The sequence below is a fragment of the Manacus vitellinus genome, unplaced genomic scaffold (genome assembly GCF_001715985.3).
Source record: "Manacus vitellinus isolate BGI_N305 unplaced genomic scaffold, ASM171598v3 scaffold_25_pilon, whole genome shotgun sequence".
Lineage (NCBI taxonomy): Eukaryota > Metazoa > Chordata > Aves > Passeriformes > Pipridae > Manacus > Manacus vitellinus.
The window spans coordinates 4,614,423-4,632,551 of NW_021939882.1; the positions used below are offsets into that span (position 1 = coordinate 4,614,423).

At 39.5% G+C, this 18,129-nt stretch overlaps 1 protein-coding gene across 5 annotated transcripts in view; it reads right to left on the minus strand.

Moving 5' to 3' along the window:
- Positions 1 to 17,697, minus strand: part of CSNK1A1 (casein kinase 1 alpha 1) — a 32,177-nt gene extending 14,480 nt beyond the window's left edge. For 2 of the 5 annotated variants that reach the window (XM_029960285.1, XM_029960287.1), the window contains exons 1-4: positions 17,570 to 17,697; positions 5,883 to 6,009; positions 4,062 to 4,160; positions 1,576 to 1,659 (exon numbers count right to left, since the gene is read on the minus strand). In XM_029960285.1, coding sequence (XP_029816145.1) covers positions 1,576 to 1,659; positions 4,062 to 4,160; positions 5,883 to 5,972 — 273 coding nt within the window. In that variant the 5' untranslated portion in view covers positions 5,973 to 6,009; positions 17,570 to 17,697. The remainder of the gene's footprint in view (positions 1 to 1,575; positions 1,660 to 4,061; positions 4,161 to 5,882; positions 6,010 to 17,569) is intronic. The other 3 variants (XM_029960283.1, XM_029960288.1, XM_029960284.1) reach the window with 3 other exon arrangements.
- Positions 17,698 to 18,129: the final 432 nt, after the last annotated feature.

Below are 18,129 nucleotides of genomic sequence, written 5' to 3' on the forward strand. Positions count from 1 at the left end.
AGGGAGAAGAGAAGCTAAAAACCTCTTAACTATTGGTGTTGGAGCAGAAAACCTGGGGTTGAAGTCTTGCCATGATTTATATGAAAACACAAGGCACAGCAGTTCTACCTGTGCTGTTCTGGTGCAAGTCACTTTGGAAGCCCAGAATGCTTTGAGCGAGAGGCCATAAACCCAAGTTTTTCGAACAACTACACTGCTCAGACAGCTCAGCAAAGTGGGGGTCTTGGCTTTGTTGCACTCGCCACAGCTGCCACTACAGGTGAGCAGGGACATGATCTCGAGCTACCAGGAAATGATTTGATATACCAAGAAATACTTGATACGGAACTCCCAAAGCAGACAGTGCAAAGCTTTACTTTATGTGATTACAACACTGCAAATGTGACTTCTGTAGAAGCAAAGCCTGAACTCGAACACAATCCCTTATTTACTGATTTGGTCCAGAACACAGACCTGGTTTATGCTAGTCAAATAACTGGGTATTATTTTACAGCACCAATTTCCCTGGGGAGGTTTAATCTGTTCCCCCGCTTAAGATGATTCTGTATTTCCCTCTAGATGGGTGGAAGGCAAAAGAGTAAGAATTAAGTCAGAAGACACAGCCCGGTTTGGAGGAGCACAGAACATCCTGATGCCAGTCAGCAGAAACAGACGTGTTCCCGCAGATAACCTCATACCACCTTAACTCTGTTTGTTGCACTATCAGCAGGAAACTGGAGAAGTAGGGCACAATTTTTGCCAAGAGCAACTAGAGAAGTAGATCAAAGTCTCTGCCTCTGATAAGAAAGTTTCAGAAGCAGACAACAGAAGGCTGTCAGCTTGTGTACAGCAGCTATCTGCCTGGGATTTAATCCATGGAGACTATTGTGGAAAGCTACGGAACAATTCTATGGCCAAACTCCTCAGCTATGATTCACATTCAGCAATTTCCAGCTGTCCTGCTACCAACTGGCGTATGTCTTCCTTTCTCTCCAATTCATCTTCTCTTAAAGAGAAGAAATACCACATTTAACACTACAAGATAAGCTCATGCTTCTCTAAGACACAACTTGTTGGAGCAGTTTCATTTTAGAAGGACAATGGATGAAAATATTAGTCTTCATTACACATTTGGGGAGATTTTGAACAAACACTGTACAGGAAGGAGTCTGGCTGAAGCAATAACAGAATTTCTCCACGTGCATCCACAGACATTGCAGGAACCCTTCGGGAAGGCAAGCAGGAGCCCTGATATTTTACCAGGGTGGCATGTCTATCCTTCAGCACATTCAGTAGATTGCCTTTGAGTTTTAAAGGCCAAATATCAAACCTGCACCTGAAATCAAGCACGTACATTTAGCCCTATCAAAGTTCAGAAACAATTCCACAATTTAAACAAGCGCCACAGGAAAACATCTTAGTAATGTTACATGTTTGCCAAGTATGTCTGAATAATGCCAACATAAGAGGTGCTTTTGCAAGATCTACATTCTCCAGAAAAACAAAAACCAAAACAAAAAAATGAAAAAAAAAAACCAAAACCAAAATAAAGCACATGAATTTGGGGTTGAGGTTGGAATAGGAGACAGTTCAGACCTGGTTTAATCCTGAGAAAGATGGGTCCTGAGAAGTACTAACAGTCATGCTTCTTTTCCTCTTCCCCACTGGAGATTCTAAACACTGAACAAACAATAGAGGGTGGCAGTGCATCAAACAGTATTGCTTACATTGCAACATTGGCCGGCGCAGACAGGCAACACCGAGGCGTTCGAGAAAGAACAGGGTAGCCAAATGCCATCCTTCTTCCACCAAGCACTGTAGTTTTCAAAAAAACTATGTATATTTCCATCTTTTTTTATTATCATTATTATTATTATTTTTTTTCCAAGGAGAAAATTTGAAAGATGTGACAAAGTAAATTTCAACTGTGAGCCGCTCCAAAATGGCACTGCCTTGACCAGGGATAGCAATGGTGACATTTGGCTCTATTAAAAAAGGAAATTAAAGTTTTGCTTACAAAAGCAGCCTTTGGTTCCACAAACTGCCCTTCCCCCAAAAGACATTTAGAAAAAGTAAATCTTCAGTAAGGAAGAGGTAGAAGGCATTTAGTCACCTTAAAGTTTACTTTCATAAGCATGCAGGGCTTATTACTAGCAGAGCTGGAAATTCATCTTTTAAGGTGGGAGCAAAATTTCTCCCAATCACCAAATTGGAATTTGGAAAAAAATCAATATAATTTTTTTAAAATATAACTGACAGGAAGCTACTGGAACAAGATTACCATGCTATTCTAACTCTGTGGCTGATTTTCTTTAACTGTGTATAGTCATCTCTAAAAACTCCAAAACTGTACTGAGTTAGAAAAAGAAACATTAAATACTGTATGGTGGCAACTGTTTCTTAGATAAAGCACTTGTTTCCAAACTGAAGTAACCTATTCCTAATTTTGCTCTGTAAAACTATCAATTTGCACTTGGATCAGGAACTATCTCCCTAATTTCTAACCCCCTGAAACATAAATGAAGCCCATGCCCACAGACAGTGTTTTACCACCATATCATTGTGTGACTCCCTAACTAAGCTACTAACGGGGAAAAAAAATATAATGGTTTACAGGTAATTTTGTATTTTGTTTCAGTTGATGCAAATCTAATGTGTTCCTCCTCTAAAGTAAGCACAGCAGCAATTTCTAGGCCATTAATCCACACAAAGATAAACTACAGTGCAGCAATGCCAACCTAGCATGACTGTGCAAAAGTATAGAAAAATGGCCCAAAAAAGAACAACTGGAAATCAGAAAACTAGAAAACTAGGAAAAAACAAAAAAAAAAAGTTTTCAAGTTATACTGTAAGTCATGCCAGAAAACTAAGGAGCCTAACTGCTCAACACAGCAGAGAAAAATAGAGCTGTACAGAGTGAAAGTATGAAACTTGGGAACAAGCAAAGTTTAACAGCAACAAGATTACATAAAGACTGTCTTTCAGCTGGAATTACAAACTTTTCCAACAATGGTTGTATCTAAACACTCAGTGCATTGCACCTCTTCAGACAAAAGCTGTTATCTCATGTTATTCAAGCTTTCCCCTTCTAATGTTCATGGCCCTGAAGTTGGCATTCATACAGGCAAACAAAGGTAAACATTTTTAATACTAGTAGTGCCTAAAGAGATGAGACATTCTCAGATGGCATATAGAGAAGATAAGTGGGAATCTTGCTTCCAATAAACAGCTTGATCACATACATTTGTCCTGAAGTTAATTGCTATTCAGTAGCATGCTTAATGCATTGCCAATGCTGCCTGTCTGCCCGAGCTCGACACATCAATTGCAGGGTTAAGCATATTTCACTCAAGAAAACTAAAAATAAAAAGTAGTCCTCAATGTAAGATTTTCAACAGGAAACATGCACTTCTGACTATGTTTAACCCAGCCCAAAAAGTGCAACAACCTCAGCCCACGCCCCCAGCTTTTTTTTCCCCACAAAGTAAATTTTAAAAAACTTTGTCGTACAACACATTCAAGTATTTTATAGCTTAACAGTTTTCCATCAACATATTTGCATAATTTCTTTTATTTATAAAGGCATCTAAATGTTGAGTCTTAACCTTATCCACAATTCTGATGGATGAAGTGTTCTCTTTACCAGTCTGTCACTGCAAGATTTAATGCCTTGATGAGTGGTGGGTCAGGAGCTCCCACGTTGGCACAAATTGTTTTCATCCCAGGAAGTCAGGCCCAAAGCCAAAGATAAGATTTGACTTTATCATTGAGGAAAAAAATTCTATTACAACAGTCATGTCAATAACAAAACTCCAGCAGTGAAAGGAGTAGCTAAGTATTCTATAGGGTTAGTTTACAGTCTTGTTGCAAGTCTAGAAATCATCTAGATGAGTCAAGAGACCCACATGTATGCCACTGCATTTAGAAGTGGGTATCAAAAAAACCAAGTTCTCACCTCAAAGAACTGTGGTTTAGCATCCAAAACATCAGCTGTAGCAATCAATTTTACAAAAGTTGTGCAGCTTGAATCAAATCACACAGGCATTCTCTTTGGACTTTTAAACAAAGAGCTTTAGACTAACCTTATTACAGTGACGCCCAATACCCATTAGGAAGTTATCTGGTTTAATGTCTCTGTGTATAAAATTCTTTGTGTGCACATATTCAATTCTACTGATCATCTGTAAAAAAAACCAGCAACAAAACACATAAGATTTCAATGAGAGAACACAATTCACTTAAACCTTTAATGAAAACATGAATTTTTAGTGTTACCTTCCTGTGCAACTTCAGTTTATGTATTTGCTTAATGAAAACTATTTTTTTAAAAAAATATTGTTCAAATAAGTTTATCTTTCTTATATGTTAAAATTCCATAACCTTGGTTAGGAACTGGCAGATGAAATATCTGAACTATTTCCCAGATACCGAAGTTCATGTTTCTAACTATAGCATCCCATTAAAGAACCATTTCTTTTACTTCAAACACAAGACAATTTTAAAACTCATTCCCTCCCCCACCCCAGTTACTCATTCATCTGGTTATTCATTCATCAAACGTCACTTTTCCAGGTAAGTTTTCATGGAGCAAGTAACAACTTGATTGTGGCCCATCCTGTCATATCTAGGCTACTGTGATCCCGGAATATCTGTCAGCAGTGGAGCTGCAGGGAAACTCTGGAACATCTGCATCATCAGACGAGGTCACACCACCTCCTGCCGTGAGAGCCCAGTACATGGGTCACATGGGTTATGTGGCACAGCTTCCCAGCTCCTCACACACTCCTCATGCAGCCTTTAACCATCTGAATTGCTACATAGTACTTTTGACACTTGCTCTACTGGACTATGCCCTAAAAACCAGCTGTGAGCACCGACAGCACACATTCCCTCTCTGTTTCCCAGGTGACAAAGAATTAGTGTTTGTCACTCGAAGAAATACTGCACAAAGTCCTTACAGATTCCCTGGAGATGCTGTAACACCCAGACTAGATCTAAGCGAGCAGGCAAGTGGCTCTCCAAAGCAAGCACACCACTCTCTTAGGGCAGCTGAGAACAGGGACAGCTGACCCCTTGTCTCCATACAAATGCCATGAGCTTCCTTGGCCAAGAGCCTGGGATTCTACGAGCATCTGGCCAAGTGACAGCTTGGTACTGACATCAATTACGTAATATTAGATGAAACTTAAACTACCATTGAAAATTCAACTCCAGAAACACTCATTGCTTTTCAAGGAGCTGAAGCAGCACAATCAAGCTACTCATTAAGTAGTAAGAAATAAATATGGCTGCCCATTTGAAATGCTGTATTCTCATGGAGAAGTTGGAAAAATATCAACTGCTAGAAAAAAAGGCTTAAGACTTCAGTTTTAGAAGCCTTGATTAAGTCTGAGAAGTGGCATCTCCACTAACAGCTTTAAGAACTGGTCTTTGAGGACCAAACAAGCAAGACAGTATTTATTAGCTCATGGTCTGGTGCTAGAAGTTACAGGAGAGTGTGAGTGCACAGGGACAGTCAGTAAGAACAAACCCCACATGTCCCCACAGCTGGCCAACACGGAACAGGTCCCACTGAATCAGACCATAACTGGAGACTGCTTCAGACCTTCCACCTCCATGGCTGATACTGGGAGTTAATCCGCCCTTATTAGTCTTGATACCTTAACGAAGTTACCCTTGTTAGGTCTGCAGATGAAGGAGCTGGTAGCTGCACTGTCCTCCCACTATGCACATTTTGTAGGCCAGAGCTCACAGAAACCACCATTATTTCGTCCTATATAGGTCAAGTGTTCACTTAGATGTATGAAACTCTGCATTAAACATTATTTAACCCATTTAAAAAGAACAACATTGCACAAAATCCCTTGGGGTTTTTGTCTTCCTCCCACCAAGGCTGTACATACCTGGTCTGCTAGCATAAGTACTGTTTTCATCGTAAACCTGCGAGAACAGAAGTTGAAGAGGTCTTCCAGGCTGGGCCCAAGAAGATCCATGACTAGAACATTGTAGTCCTTTTCTTGACCATACCACCTGCAACAAAGAAAATGATCCAGGATTAGCAGGAATCCTAATGCAGCCCAGGATACCACCAGCCCTCCTGGCTGCAAGGACACATGGCTCACTAAAGTTCAGTCTTGAAAAGCTAACGAGAAACTAAGGCCACTAAGAAACTAGTGTCTTATTTTTCCTGGAAACAGAAGTCTGAGCACAAACCAGAATAGACAACTTGGCAAGTGTGTGTATGCACATTAAATTTGCCCTTAAGAAAAACCACTACTAGGCTTCAGCAACCGAAATACCAAACAGCAGAACCAAAATGCAAGCAAAGCAGCAGCCATTACGTGTCAGTGTCGTGAGGTGTATGTACAACATCTGGACTGAAACTCATCTGCAGGACGCCTTACACTCATTGTTTCCTGCATTCATTTCACTTCACAGAACCATCTTTACATGCTTTCAGCTTTGTTTTCAGGTTTCAGTTCTCTGCTCAGACCAAAGCAGTTCGTGCAGTTAACTCATATACTATGCCTTAATTTATTTCCAAATTAAAAAAATGGCAATCAAGTTCTACTGTCCAATTAAGTAGAATATAAAGGCTCTTCATTATATTTTCAACATGATAAAGGCAAAAGCACTTAAGTGCCATAAAAGCAAAATACATATGTAACAAAACACTAATTGCAGCCAGACTCCGATATTCACCTTTAAGTGCCTGAGATATCAATTTTGGGCATAAAATAAAGGTTACCAATGCTGTGAGGACAAGCAGAAGTCCTTCCATGTGTATTTTTCTTTGCAATCCATGTCTAGCATTTCCATCATAGCATTGCTTTGTATCTGTAACTGGGGGGTCCTGGAGTTACAGCCTTCACTCCAGCCCATCTCAGCTGTGAATTTCCATATTTTAAATGGGCACTCAAAGACAGAACTTAAACATTCTCCTCTCCAGTCCTTCTGCATGTTCCAAACACCCAGTTAAGTGACAGCTGTATGTGAAAAGCTGTTTATAATGCTGACATGACACCTTATTGATCAAAGGTTGCAATTTTACCTTTGCTAAGCACCTAGTCCTTATAACAAGGGTCTAGTGCCAGTAGCCCAGGGATAAGACACTGATTAGCTCCCTCCTGGAAGAGAACTGAAGTTTCCAACAACAGTGGCACAGACAAGATACATCAAGACTGTACCTCATAATAAGAGCATTCAGATTAAAAAAAAAAAAGTAGCTCAAAGTAGCACCTGTGACTTAAATATCTGTATGGACACTGTATTTCCACTTTAGGCAACAACTCCGGTAGACTAATGCATAGATGTCTGGAAAATAGTTACCACTGATAAAGTCAACAAATTCCTTGGTACCCATAGGATTCCAAGCTTAGCTGGGGTAGTAAAGTAAAATGTTTACAAAGCACAGAGAAAAGATTCTATATTTGCATTTGTTTCAGGCCTGTATCTTCCCACTGTCAGGATTCTAGCAGAAACCATGCACTTCATGCTGCATTGTTATAAACTTGATAAAAGTTACATATGTGGCTCACACTCCTTGTTTTACAGATCAATCTAGGACCTTTATTCATTCCCTACATCAAAATGAGAGGCAGAAAATACATATTTTGCAAGCACTCATTCAAACTGAATGTCAACAGAACAGTTTTCCTCCAACATGTTAATGACCACACCAAGGCTGTAAGTGCTATTTATCAGTTTTTGCCTTCTAAAAATTCACTGAATGTACAACAATGCACAAAAAGACCCCAAACTTACCAGTGACTCAACTAGGAACAAATGCTGATGGTATTATTTGATGAAGTTTGTAATATCAAAAAAAAAGGTTAATATTTACACTGCAACCTGATACCAAGCCATGAAATGTATGTGTTTTAAGAAGACCTGCCTGCCTAGGCCCTTCTAAGGAGTGATCAGCAGCTACTTTCAACTGCAAGAGCAACCAAGTAGAGAATTTAAAATATGGAAAATGAAGCGTCAAAATGAGATGCTGTGGAGAGAAGTTCTTAATGACCAGCTTCAGTTCAAGAATTATTAATGAGGCCTACAAATCTACTTCTTGGTTCCTATCAAAGTCACCAATGTAAAAAGCTTTTGACACTGCCCTCCAAACAGCTCCACAGGTCACAGCTGCAAACAAAACATTATGGTCAGCTGGAATAATAAAACCTGGACCAAGTTACCTGCCTAGAGAGTCTGTCCCATGAAATTTAGGTTTGTTTAGGAAAAAGTCTAGAGAGTAAAGAGCTAAATTGAAGCATTCCAAGTAGTAAATCAAGATCTAAATAAAATTTTTTTTCAAGAAATGGAAATCCAAGTCAGATGCTGAGTGTAATTGTTCAGCACAGTAATGGTTCAGGGCCCAAGAGATGCAGTGTAAGGGAAAAGGATCAAAGATCAGCTTTCAACTGAGCTAAGAAAATTTAGTTACAGCATCACAGAAAAAGTGGAGCTGATTCAAAGTAAGCCCACCCTGGGAGGTACAGTTTAAAAAGCCTTTGGTTCCTCTACAGGGAGCTGTCTGCTGAGTTAAGTGCAGTAATTCAGGTTGATTGCACAACCTCCATTTGTCCTACTTCTACATAGGCACAAGAAAATTTTAATCTCCTGATCATTCTGCACTGGTGGAAAGCACATTCAGCTCTGCAAGATAAAGAAATAAGACAGAAGAGTTTAACATGTCATTTTCATTATTACCTGCCTGTGGTTCCTCACAGAAGACTGTGGCACCTATTCATTTCACTACTGGCAACTGGAACTTCTTCCAGAGTATTGGAGTAACTTCGTTGTATTTACTTTGCTAACGCTCCAAGTAAGTTTTCATTTCCCTTGGAACATTTCCAGGGAAAATGGGATTAAAAAGTAAGGCTACATCATGTCCATTCAAAATCTAGGAACTGCTACTACTGGTAGCTGTGAGTGTAAAAATAGTGGAAGTCTTGTCTCTTCTTGGGAAAAGCTGGATATTACAATATGTAAAAGCTGGTGTCCCAAAGAGAAATCTTTCAACTCCTAATACTGCATCAGGAAGGAAACTTGCAGTGAACTACCAAGGGAATGATCCATACAAAGCCCTGGGCAATTATTAGATGACACTGGCATTTCAGAACACACATGTCCCTATAAGGGACTCCATGGACCTTTTTTTTCCCCACACACACTTGGAAGTCCACCCTCTCATACTGAAGTTGAGGAAGCAACAGCAGCAATACATTTAAACAGGGAGAGTTTCGGAGAGGAGAGAAAAGCAGCAGCAAGAGACTTAACTACTTGAGAGCTCACTTTGGGTTTGGCAGACTTACATAAAATGGATTATTTCAAAAAGAGAAGCTAATTTATTAGACTAGGAAAATTCATTATTTCTCTAATTGATTCTCACAGTGCTTTACATCCCATTAGGAATATTTCCTTTACACAAAACATTCACGGGACAGAATTATGAGGAATAGTTCAGTTTACCCTTTAACTGGCAGTGTCACACTGGAACACCTGACACAGTTGTTAGGAACCCTGGTCCACACTCATCTGCCAAGGTGTGCCCAAGCTCACAGGCAGGAAAATGCTTCGTCACTCTCCCTTCCCTCCTCTGTTTAAAGCTACTTATCAAATGACTCCAGATCACTCAGAATGCAGTAAATACCCTTTATGAAGCTTTCTATCAGAGCATGGTTCAAGGCTGAGCACAGAGACCTTCATTTGACTTCAGTGACTCCTCTGATGTGAAAGACCAACATTTGCCACGTCAACAAGCTTCCAAATCATGTGGTTTCAGAGGCTGATCTATGGCCCCAGCACATGCAGCAGCAGAAATTCTCTAACCTCCTGCATTTCAGTACTGTAGTCCTAGTGAACAACGAAGTCACGTGACACAGTGGTTTGCTCGGTTTCCAAATAATATACAATAGGTATGATGCCAGATCACATAAGTGGATGTTCATTTTAACTCATGGGGGTGGTTTTTTTGATTCTCTTGACTAATCTTGGGACAAGCAAGTGAAGTCATCTACTACTTGGTGGCAAATACTTTCATCAGGTCTCCCCAAACTTAAAATCCTTCTGCACTTTCAGAGCTGCATCTTTCAAAAATACCATAATGTCCATTTCGGCAACTGCTTATTTGATAAATAATGTTAAGAACAAAAGAAATGTTTGAGAAAGTGTTTGTTAATAGCTTGGTTTGGGTTTTTTATTTAACTACAGAAATACTTCATTTGGTTATTATAGTATTTTCTTCACATCTAGTGTATCCTCCTTTGGAAGGGTCAGAAATAGGTCAACAAGCAAAGAAAGGTGGGTGAAGGGCAAACAGAATGCAGGCACAGGCTCGATGTTACTACTGTGCCACCTACACAATTTTAGTTGATAACCAGCAGTTTCATCCACTACACTGACACTAGTAATTAAAACAAGGTAACAAACCCAGCACAATTACCAAAGATACGTGACAGGTCTAGCGATAAATAAAAGGATTCAGAAGATTCACATAAAAAAAATCAAATTCAGACCAAGATGAACTAAATTAACTGACTTGCTAAATGACAGCTGTTAGTCACTGGTGAAGAAACCCCAATTCCCAGCATTCAAAAACCATGAAGGCAGTAAAGGCACTATGAGCATAATGGCACCTCACTTTGCCTACAGGTTATAATATAAAATATAAAAAAATCAATATATGATGTTGTGTATTAATACATGTAATATATTATAGCATATCATATAAAAAACCAACAGAACATGAGCTCAGTGTCAAGAAACTCTTCTCACCACCAGAGCAAGTGTGACAAGACTATTTTGTTCCAACTCAATAAAAGCTCTCCTCAATCAGCACCTGTTTTGCCAGGCAGCCCATCCTCCACTAAAGGCTTCTGTCAACTCCATCACTGACTATTCCACTGGAGGCTGTGGCAACCTGGAATTACAAACAGAACTGCAGGAGGTCATGCTTTTGTGAGACAAGAAATATCCCCTGGTGCCTCACTGCAGGGAAGTACAATGCTTCCAACACTTGAATATTTAAACTCAAACCTTTACACTTCCAGAAACCTTGATACTCACATTACAAAAAGGGTGATTTTGACTTCTTTGACACCACATAAACTTTTGCCACTTTCATAAATTATGGTATGTGACCCTATGATTACTCTGTGTAGTCCTATGTAATTAGTTTCCCAGCAACAAGTGGAAGAGTTCATGTGACAAAAACGGAGATTATCAGAAGAACTAAGGTGGATAAAAAAAGCTGTTAGAACAAAAATGTACAGTGAACAGGAAAGCTGGAAAGAACTTACTACTAGAATTACCTGAGATCACCTAATTAGCAAGTTTGACAAGTCAGCAGGCACATGAGGGGAACATGCCAGTCTGGAAGGCCTCATGAACACAAAGGATTCAGACATCCTACAGAAAACCAAATGACACTGAACTGATGAACACTCTGGAACTGTATCCCAGTTCTGCAAGCCATAAGTCATTTATACAAAAGTCTCTGAACAAGGCATTAGTCAGATGGTGTGACTAAAGAGACAACACTGACCTCCCTATAATCACAGAGCTCTGATATCACCGAAAAATACCAAGTAATCCCGAGCAGTAAAAGTGCAGCTGTTCTAAGCAGAAACTGAAGTAATTGGGATCAGTGCTGCAAACTCTGTCACAAATATTGAGGAAAGGAAACCCAAATCTCAACAAGGACAGAAAAGAGACCTCAAGAAAAATGAGAAGGTGGTGACCTCTGCAATCATGTATTTAAACAGCTCAGCAAGGCAGCTACAGAGTTATGCAACTATTCTTTATACATACAGGAGGACAGGAAGAGGGAGAAGGTTATTAACAAATAAAACCATTATGTTTAGGCACAGCAGCTCTCTCTGCCCAACAACACAATCATGAGCACTGCCCTGCTGGCCTAGAAAGTTTTGATGTTGCACCTGACTGATTCACAGAAAGAACAGCCCACTGTCCAAAACAGGTGCTGGATTTGGACCAAAGTGGTCCTTTCTGCTCTCATGTTCTAGACTGCTCAGCACAGACATCTCCTGACAAATAATGACGTTGCAGACAAACTGGAAAGTATATCATGTCTGTAAAAATACACTAACTTCAGTCTTTAACAGACACTGAAGCAACACATAAAAGAAAGGTAATCCATCAAAGACTCATGTCTAAATTGACACATATTTTATATTTCTAACTTATCTCCCCTGAAACTGGAAAAGCACTTAACTGTTAGCCAGTTAGGAGTAATATAAATGAGCATAATATGGCATGACTGAAATACTGAAGTGGAATACTTAGCAGATGTCACCTAACGTTAGTTGCCATGGAGAGCATGAATTAGGCCACCCAAGTACTAAATAAAGACACAGCCATGAACACCCTACGCTATGGAGTTGGATACACTCTATAAATAAAATTCTGTATCACTTTTTGTACAGTTCTGAGAGCAATACGAACACGTCAAGTATGTCAGCACAACTCCTCTCCTCAGCAATAAGGTGGTTTCATCTGCCCAGTGTTATGTTGCAAACATGCAGCTGACTCGCTGTTTTGCAGAGCTCTTTAATAAGGTACATTAACACCTGGTAGGAAGTGAGGAGTCAAGTTTCTCCTGCAAAAGTCAGAAGTTTCAATTCAGTTCAGGAGGTGAGCCATTAATCCACAGTGGGGACAAGACACACTGCTGAGGAAAAAGAGTGTTTTAGTATTACCTCTGCTGTTTCAAACAGGAGTAACACTGACCTGAAACTGCAAAGGCTGATTTAAGGCAAGGAGAAAAAATAAAAATAAAATAAGACACCTCCATTTCCTTTCAAACTGTGACCTCTCCTGGATGCTTCTACAGAGTCCACAAAGGCCAATTAAGACAGAAGATTGTTAGAAAACAGGAAATAGATTTTTTTTAAAATACATTTACTTGCCTCTACTTAGTAGAGGCACTTTAGGTATTCATTTAAAATACTAGCTTCCATTTTATTTCAAGCTACAAGACCAAGAGGCTTCTCCTTATCTACCAGAGTGGTTCTGCCCTTCAATATGCAGCCTTTAGTAATATTAGAAAGTTAATAGGAGGCTGTACTGATAGAACCTTCCTTCTCATTTCTGTTTGAGGGGTGGGGTTGTCTGTGGGTTTCATGGGTATTTTTCTGTTTTTCTGGTGGTGGTTTGGGGCTTTTTTTGGTGGCTTGCTCTGGGTTTTTTTATGCTGCAGGAAGTTACTGTGAAAACACTTTAAAATTAATGTGTTTGAGAGGTATATTTACAGGCTTTTAAGCAGTGCTAAAAGATCAAAATTACAAGTGCTTAAAGCAAAATCGGTTGTGAGAACATCTCTTAAGATTACCAAACTTGACCACAGTTTTCCATTACATGTACTATTTAGTGAAGATGAATAAGGGACGATTCTGTTATTAATAATTATGCAGCAGCATGGCAGTAAGCAACCAGAAGCACAAAAACTGTAGATTCTTTTATACATTTTTTTGCTAGAAACTTTAAGATTTCTCAACTCAATTGAGAACTTCACAACATCAAAATATTTATAAGTACTGCACTGAAAAATTCAGAAATGTGGAGAATAATTTGTTCAGTTTGCAAGAGAATATTTGGAAAAAAACACCACTAAGTATTTTTTTTTTGTTTTTAAACTTACAAATAACTAAAGTCAAATATCACCTCGATTAGCTTTCAAGCAAAACCACATGCAATCTCTTTTTCACAGTCACTAGTCTCTCTTCCTGTTAAGTGCAACAATTCTAATGCCTCACCAGCCACAACTGGTTCCAGCAGAGCTGTTTTCCATTTAAAACTGATAACAAAAACAAGTTATCCCATGATATTGTCAGAAGTCTGAAGCCCACTTCTTAAATGCACATCTGAAAGAGTATTTAAAGCTAATCTTCCTGGAGGATGGGAGAAATAGCTGATAAACACCATAAATGGCAAAAAAATCAAGGGTGGCTGTCAAAAGTAATTTGAATAATTGCTTTTGTCAAGAGTGTTTTACAGTTACACTGTGAACAAACATCCAAAATCAAAACACACTCTGCTGCATTCCTCCAAGCCAGAACTAGGAATTCGGGAATAAAGGTAGATAGTCCAAACTAATAGGATCAGTGCCCAGTTAACAAGATTACAGCTCAAAATGCTTTGTCACTGAAAAAGAGAGGAAAAAAGCAAAGGACAGCTGATGAGTGAGAACAATAAGAGTAAGCCCAGCAGAATGCTGGGGCTGTGCATTGTGTCCTAAAGGCAGATCAGATTGTTACAACGTTAAGCTTGGCTCAAGAGTCTTTTGTGAAAAATTAAGGTAATAATTAACCAAAATTTGTACATCAAGAACAATACACAGCTTTAAAAATCTGTGGAGTATTTATGGAAGATTTTGTGAAACTTCAGAGACGAGTTCAGAAACTTTGCTACTCTTCCAGGACACAACAATAAGCAACAAACTCAAAAGATTAGCAAATCTAAGAGGGTTTGGAATATTCAGAGAATATTCAGAGAACATTCCAATCTCATTTATAGTTATTTTCTGTGCAAACAACATGTTCTGTTACAGTGGAATTAAGTACCAAGGCCCCCTGTTCATCCCCCACGGGTGAAGGTTCACCCCTGACCCCACAGAAGCAATATAAAACTTTTAACTCCAAAACTCAGATGTTTTTTCATTAACTGTTTTCAAATCTGCCAGAAAGTCTATCAAATCAACCTTAAAGGCTATAAAAAAATGGCTTGGTTCCAGATAACTTGTGATCTTATAATTTCTAAGAACTTCTAATGACATCTAAAGGGCAGAACTCAGTTTTAAGAACAGCAGCCCAAAATGAATGAGCAATGCACAACTCACCTATTATTTCAGCTTCGTGAGTCACAAAACCACAGCAGAGACCACTCGAGTGAGGCAAAGTCACATAATGCAACTTCCAGGAAGCTGATCTTGGCCACTTCATCACTTAAGTACGTGAAAAATACAGAAGTCCCTCATTCCTAACTGAGGAATAGAAAACTCTGCCTCTGTGTCCAAGATGTGCAGCGCTGAGGTAAAAGTACTGCTGAGTTCATTTATAAAGTAAATGGTAATGGGAAAAGCTTAGAATGATTTGTTAATTTGCTATCAAATTATCTCTTTGTGCTGCTTTTGTTTAAAGGTGTCACATTACAGAAATTTTAACAAATGTATTGGTTTTCCTTCAGCTTGATTCATCCTTCTGAATACACTGAGGCAGGAACAGCTTATTCCAAGGTGACAGCATATTATTATAAAACAATGGTGGCACATGGATTATCAATGACATATGCAAAGTGACCTAAGTACCAAGTAAAACACTGACTTGGATACAGAGCACCACGGATTCTATTTCTACTAAACACAGAACATTTTAACACTTGACACAAGAACTGTGCTGAGTCCCTTGCTCAGCTTCCTCTTACAGAAAGTAAACCCAGGAATACTGGTTTAGATTTCCTCAAACATCACCAGCTGTCATACAGCAAGAAGACAACTAGGAACAGCAGCCCAAAGAAGCTGTCAAGCAGCATCTGGCACATACAGATTTAAAATTAATGCTGCTTCTGAAAACAAAAAGGGCATTTTCCAAAATTTCCTAAAAAAAACTTTTTTAGAAAAATATTACAAAGATTAACACTGTGAGAACCTGAAAGGCACTGACTGCCATTATCCAATACATCACACACCTTCAGCACAATGAGTCTATGAATCAATTTGAGTGCTGCCTCAGTGGTTCATTCTTATTAATTTTTTGTAACCTTGTATTACTTCTGGGAGTTACAAGAACATCAAATACAAATGAAAGAAAACTAGCTTCAACTATAGCAGTCATCTTAAGAAGCAAATTTTTCAGCATGTAAGATTACCTTCAGTATTTCAAAGGCCATTTCAACCAAATACAAGGAAATAAATAGCATTTCACTTCTGTTACATGGAAAAGTCAAAAAATTTGCAAATTAGGCCTCATTATAACGCCAAAAAGTCATTTACTTTTAAAAAGAGTAGTTTAAGGATGCCTGTTTTTCCAGTTTTGCAATGAAACACCTGATATCTGCTTGCTCTGGCTGTTTTCCCAGTTATCCCTGTTTTGGCGTGTAACTATACTGTGAGAGCTTTCCAAAACGCGATTCCTATTCTTCCAGTTGTGAAATAAAAGCACCCACGTCTGAGAAAAGAAGGGAATTGTAGTCTAAAAGAAAGACTGCATCTGTTTTCACATCACCAACTCTGCTGAAGCTGCAAGTATTCTGTTTAATTCAGGTATGTTTATTGTATCCCTGAGAAAGGCTGTAGTAAATGAGGACAGATGGCCAGGACAACAGAGTCTCCTCTGGCTCAGGATCAGAGCCAGTTGTGTTTTAGGGGAAGGAGGAGGGAGCTATTAACCTCAGAAATGCACATTTGTTCTATGCTTTGTTGAAAATAATAATACAGAATCTTGACTATGTCATCTTTATAACTTTAAAATAGCCACAAATGCCACGATTGATCCAGGTGCACGTCCGAAGTCAGGAAGGGTTAAATTTAAATGGAATCCATAGTTTGACACAAAACATGAACTGAAATAGTTTCTGCAGCTCAACGAACAAAAGTCCTTTATGCCGTTGTGCAAAAGGAAGAAATACTAACTTTGAAAACAATTATTAACAAAGATTCAAAAAAAGAACAACTTGTACAAAGTCTTTCTGGAGAAAACTGAAGTTTCATGTAACTATTCTGATGTCCAGATCCAGGCGTTGGGCACTAACCCAGGGTAACACCTCAATAATCTCACGAGGAATAACTCCTCCTGGAGTCCTGAGCCAGAGTTTTTCTCCCAGATCAGGGAATTATTAAACCCTACTGAAAGTTTCTGATGGAATAGGAAATGAGGAGCCGCATAATGACCAACTGGGACAGATTAATCCTGGCACTTTAACCGTGCGGGAAACCCTGGTGACGCATCTGTTGCGGGCACCAGAAAGGAGCTGCCATTTCATTCCTGCTCCAGGTTCTCCGCAGCCTCAAGGCTCGCGGCTCATAACTATGAAAGGAAAAGACACAAGCCCGAGCACGTCCCTTGTCCCAACAGGAGAAGGGGGAGGGTTAATCACGTCCATCCGCCATTTTCTGAGCAGAGCAGGAAGACATGTTGGAACAAAAAAAAAAAAAAAAAAAAAAAAAAAAAAAAAAGGCAACAAAAGAAAGCAGCCATTTCCAGGGCCGGCTCCCAACTCCCGGCCTCAGCTGGAACACGGAGTCTCGGAGAAACAGCCTCCTCATACTTTGTTCTAATCACTATAAGAATTTCTCACAGCTCAGGGACTGCTGGATATCTCACTTTCAAAGCACAGTACGTACGATAAAGACAGCGGCCTGTGGGGAGGAACCAGCGAGTTGGAGAGCTTGGAACGGAGCATTTTCCTCCCCATCAGCCCAATCCCTCACAGACAAATTTCCTTTTCATGAAGCTGCCCTACCTCACACTAAAAAGTATGTAACTACTAACTATACACCCTGAAAGGCAAGACAAAAAAAAAAAAAAAAAAGTCGTACTAACACAGAGAAAAGTCACTGGCATATATGGACGATTCCTACCGTATATGTGGGATGCCAACTCCTCCCTGCAGGATCTTGTACAGTTTGCTTTCATACAGCAGCTGGGGATGCCGAGCCTTCTGAGACTCTAACTTCACAGCAACTTCCTGCAGTGAGAGGGAACAAGGAGTCAGAGCAGTGTCCACCAAGCACTGAGGTTTAAGGGCCACAGCACTTCAACACTCCCCACACAACGCTCTGAGGTATATATTTATTTATTTTTTTGCGGAGCTCGACGTGCTGCATTTTGTCGCGTCTTCAAATAAAATCCATATCGCGATGAGTTGTAACATAAATATCCATCCCAGGTCATGCAATTGAGCTGGAGATGTGGAGTCTTCAGAACCATTTAAGTGAGGAAGAACATACGTGGGTGTTTCTTCTTTACAGCTTAGAGTCGTGAGGGGGAGGAAGAAAAGAAAAAAAAAAAAAAACAACAAAGGAAAAGCTGGAGAAACAGGGGGATCTTCTTTGTTTCTATTCGTGTTGATGAAACCAGATACAAAGTGTTCCCCAGCTAAGGCAGATGGGGAGTAGATCAATGGCGGGCGAGGGACGAC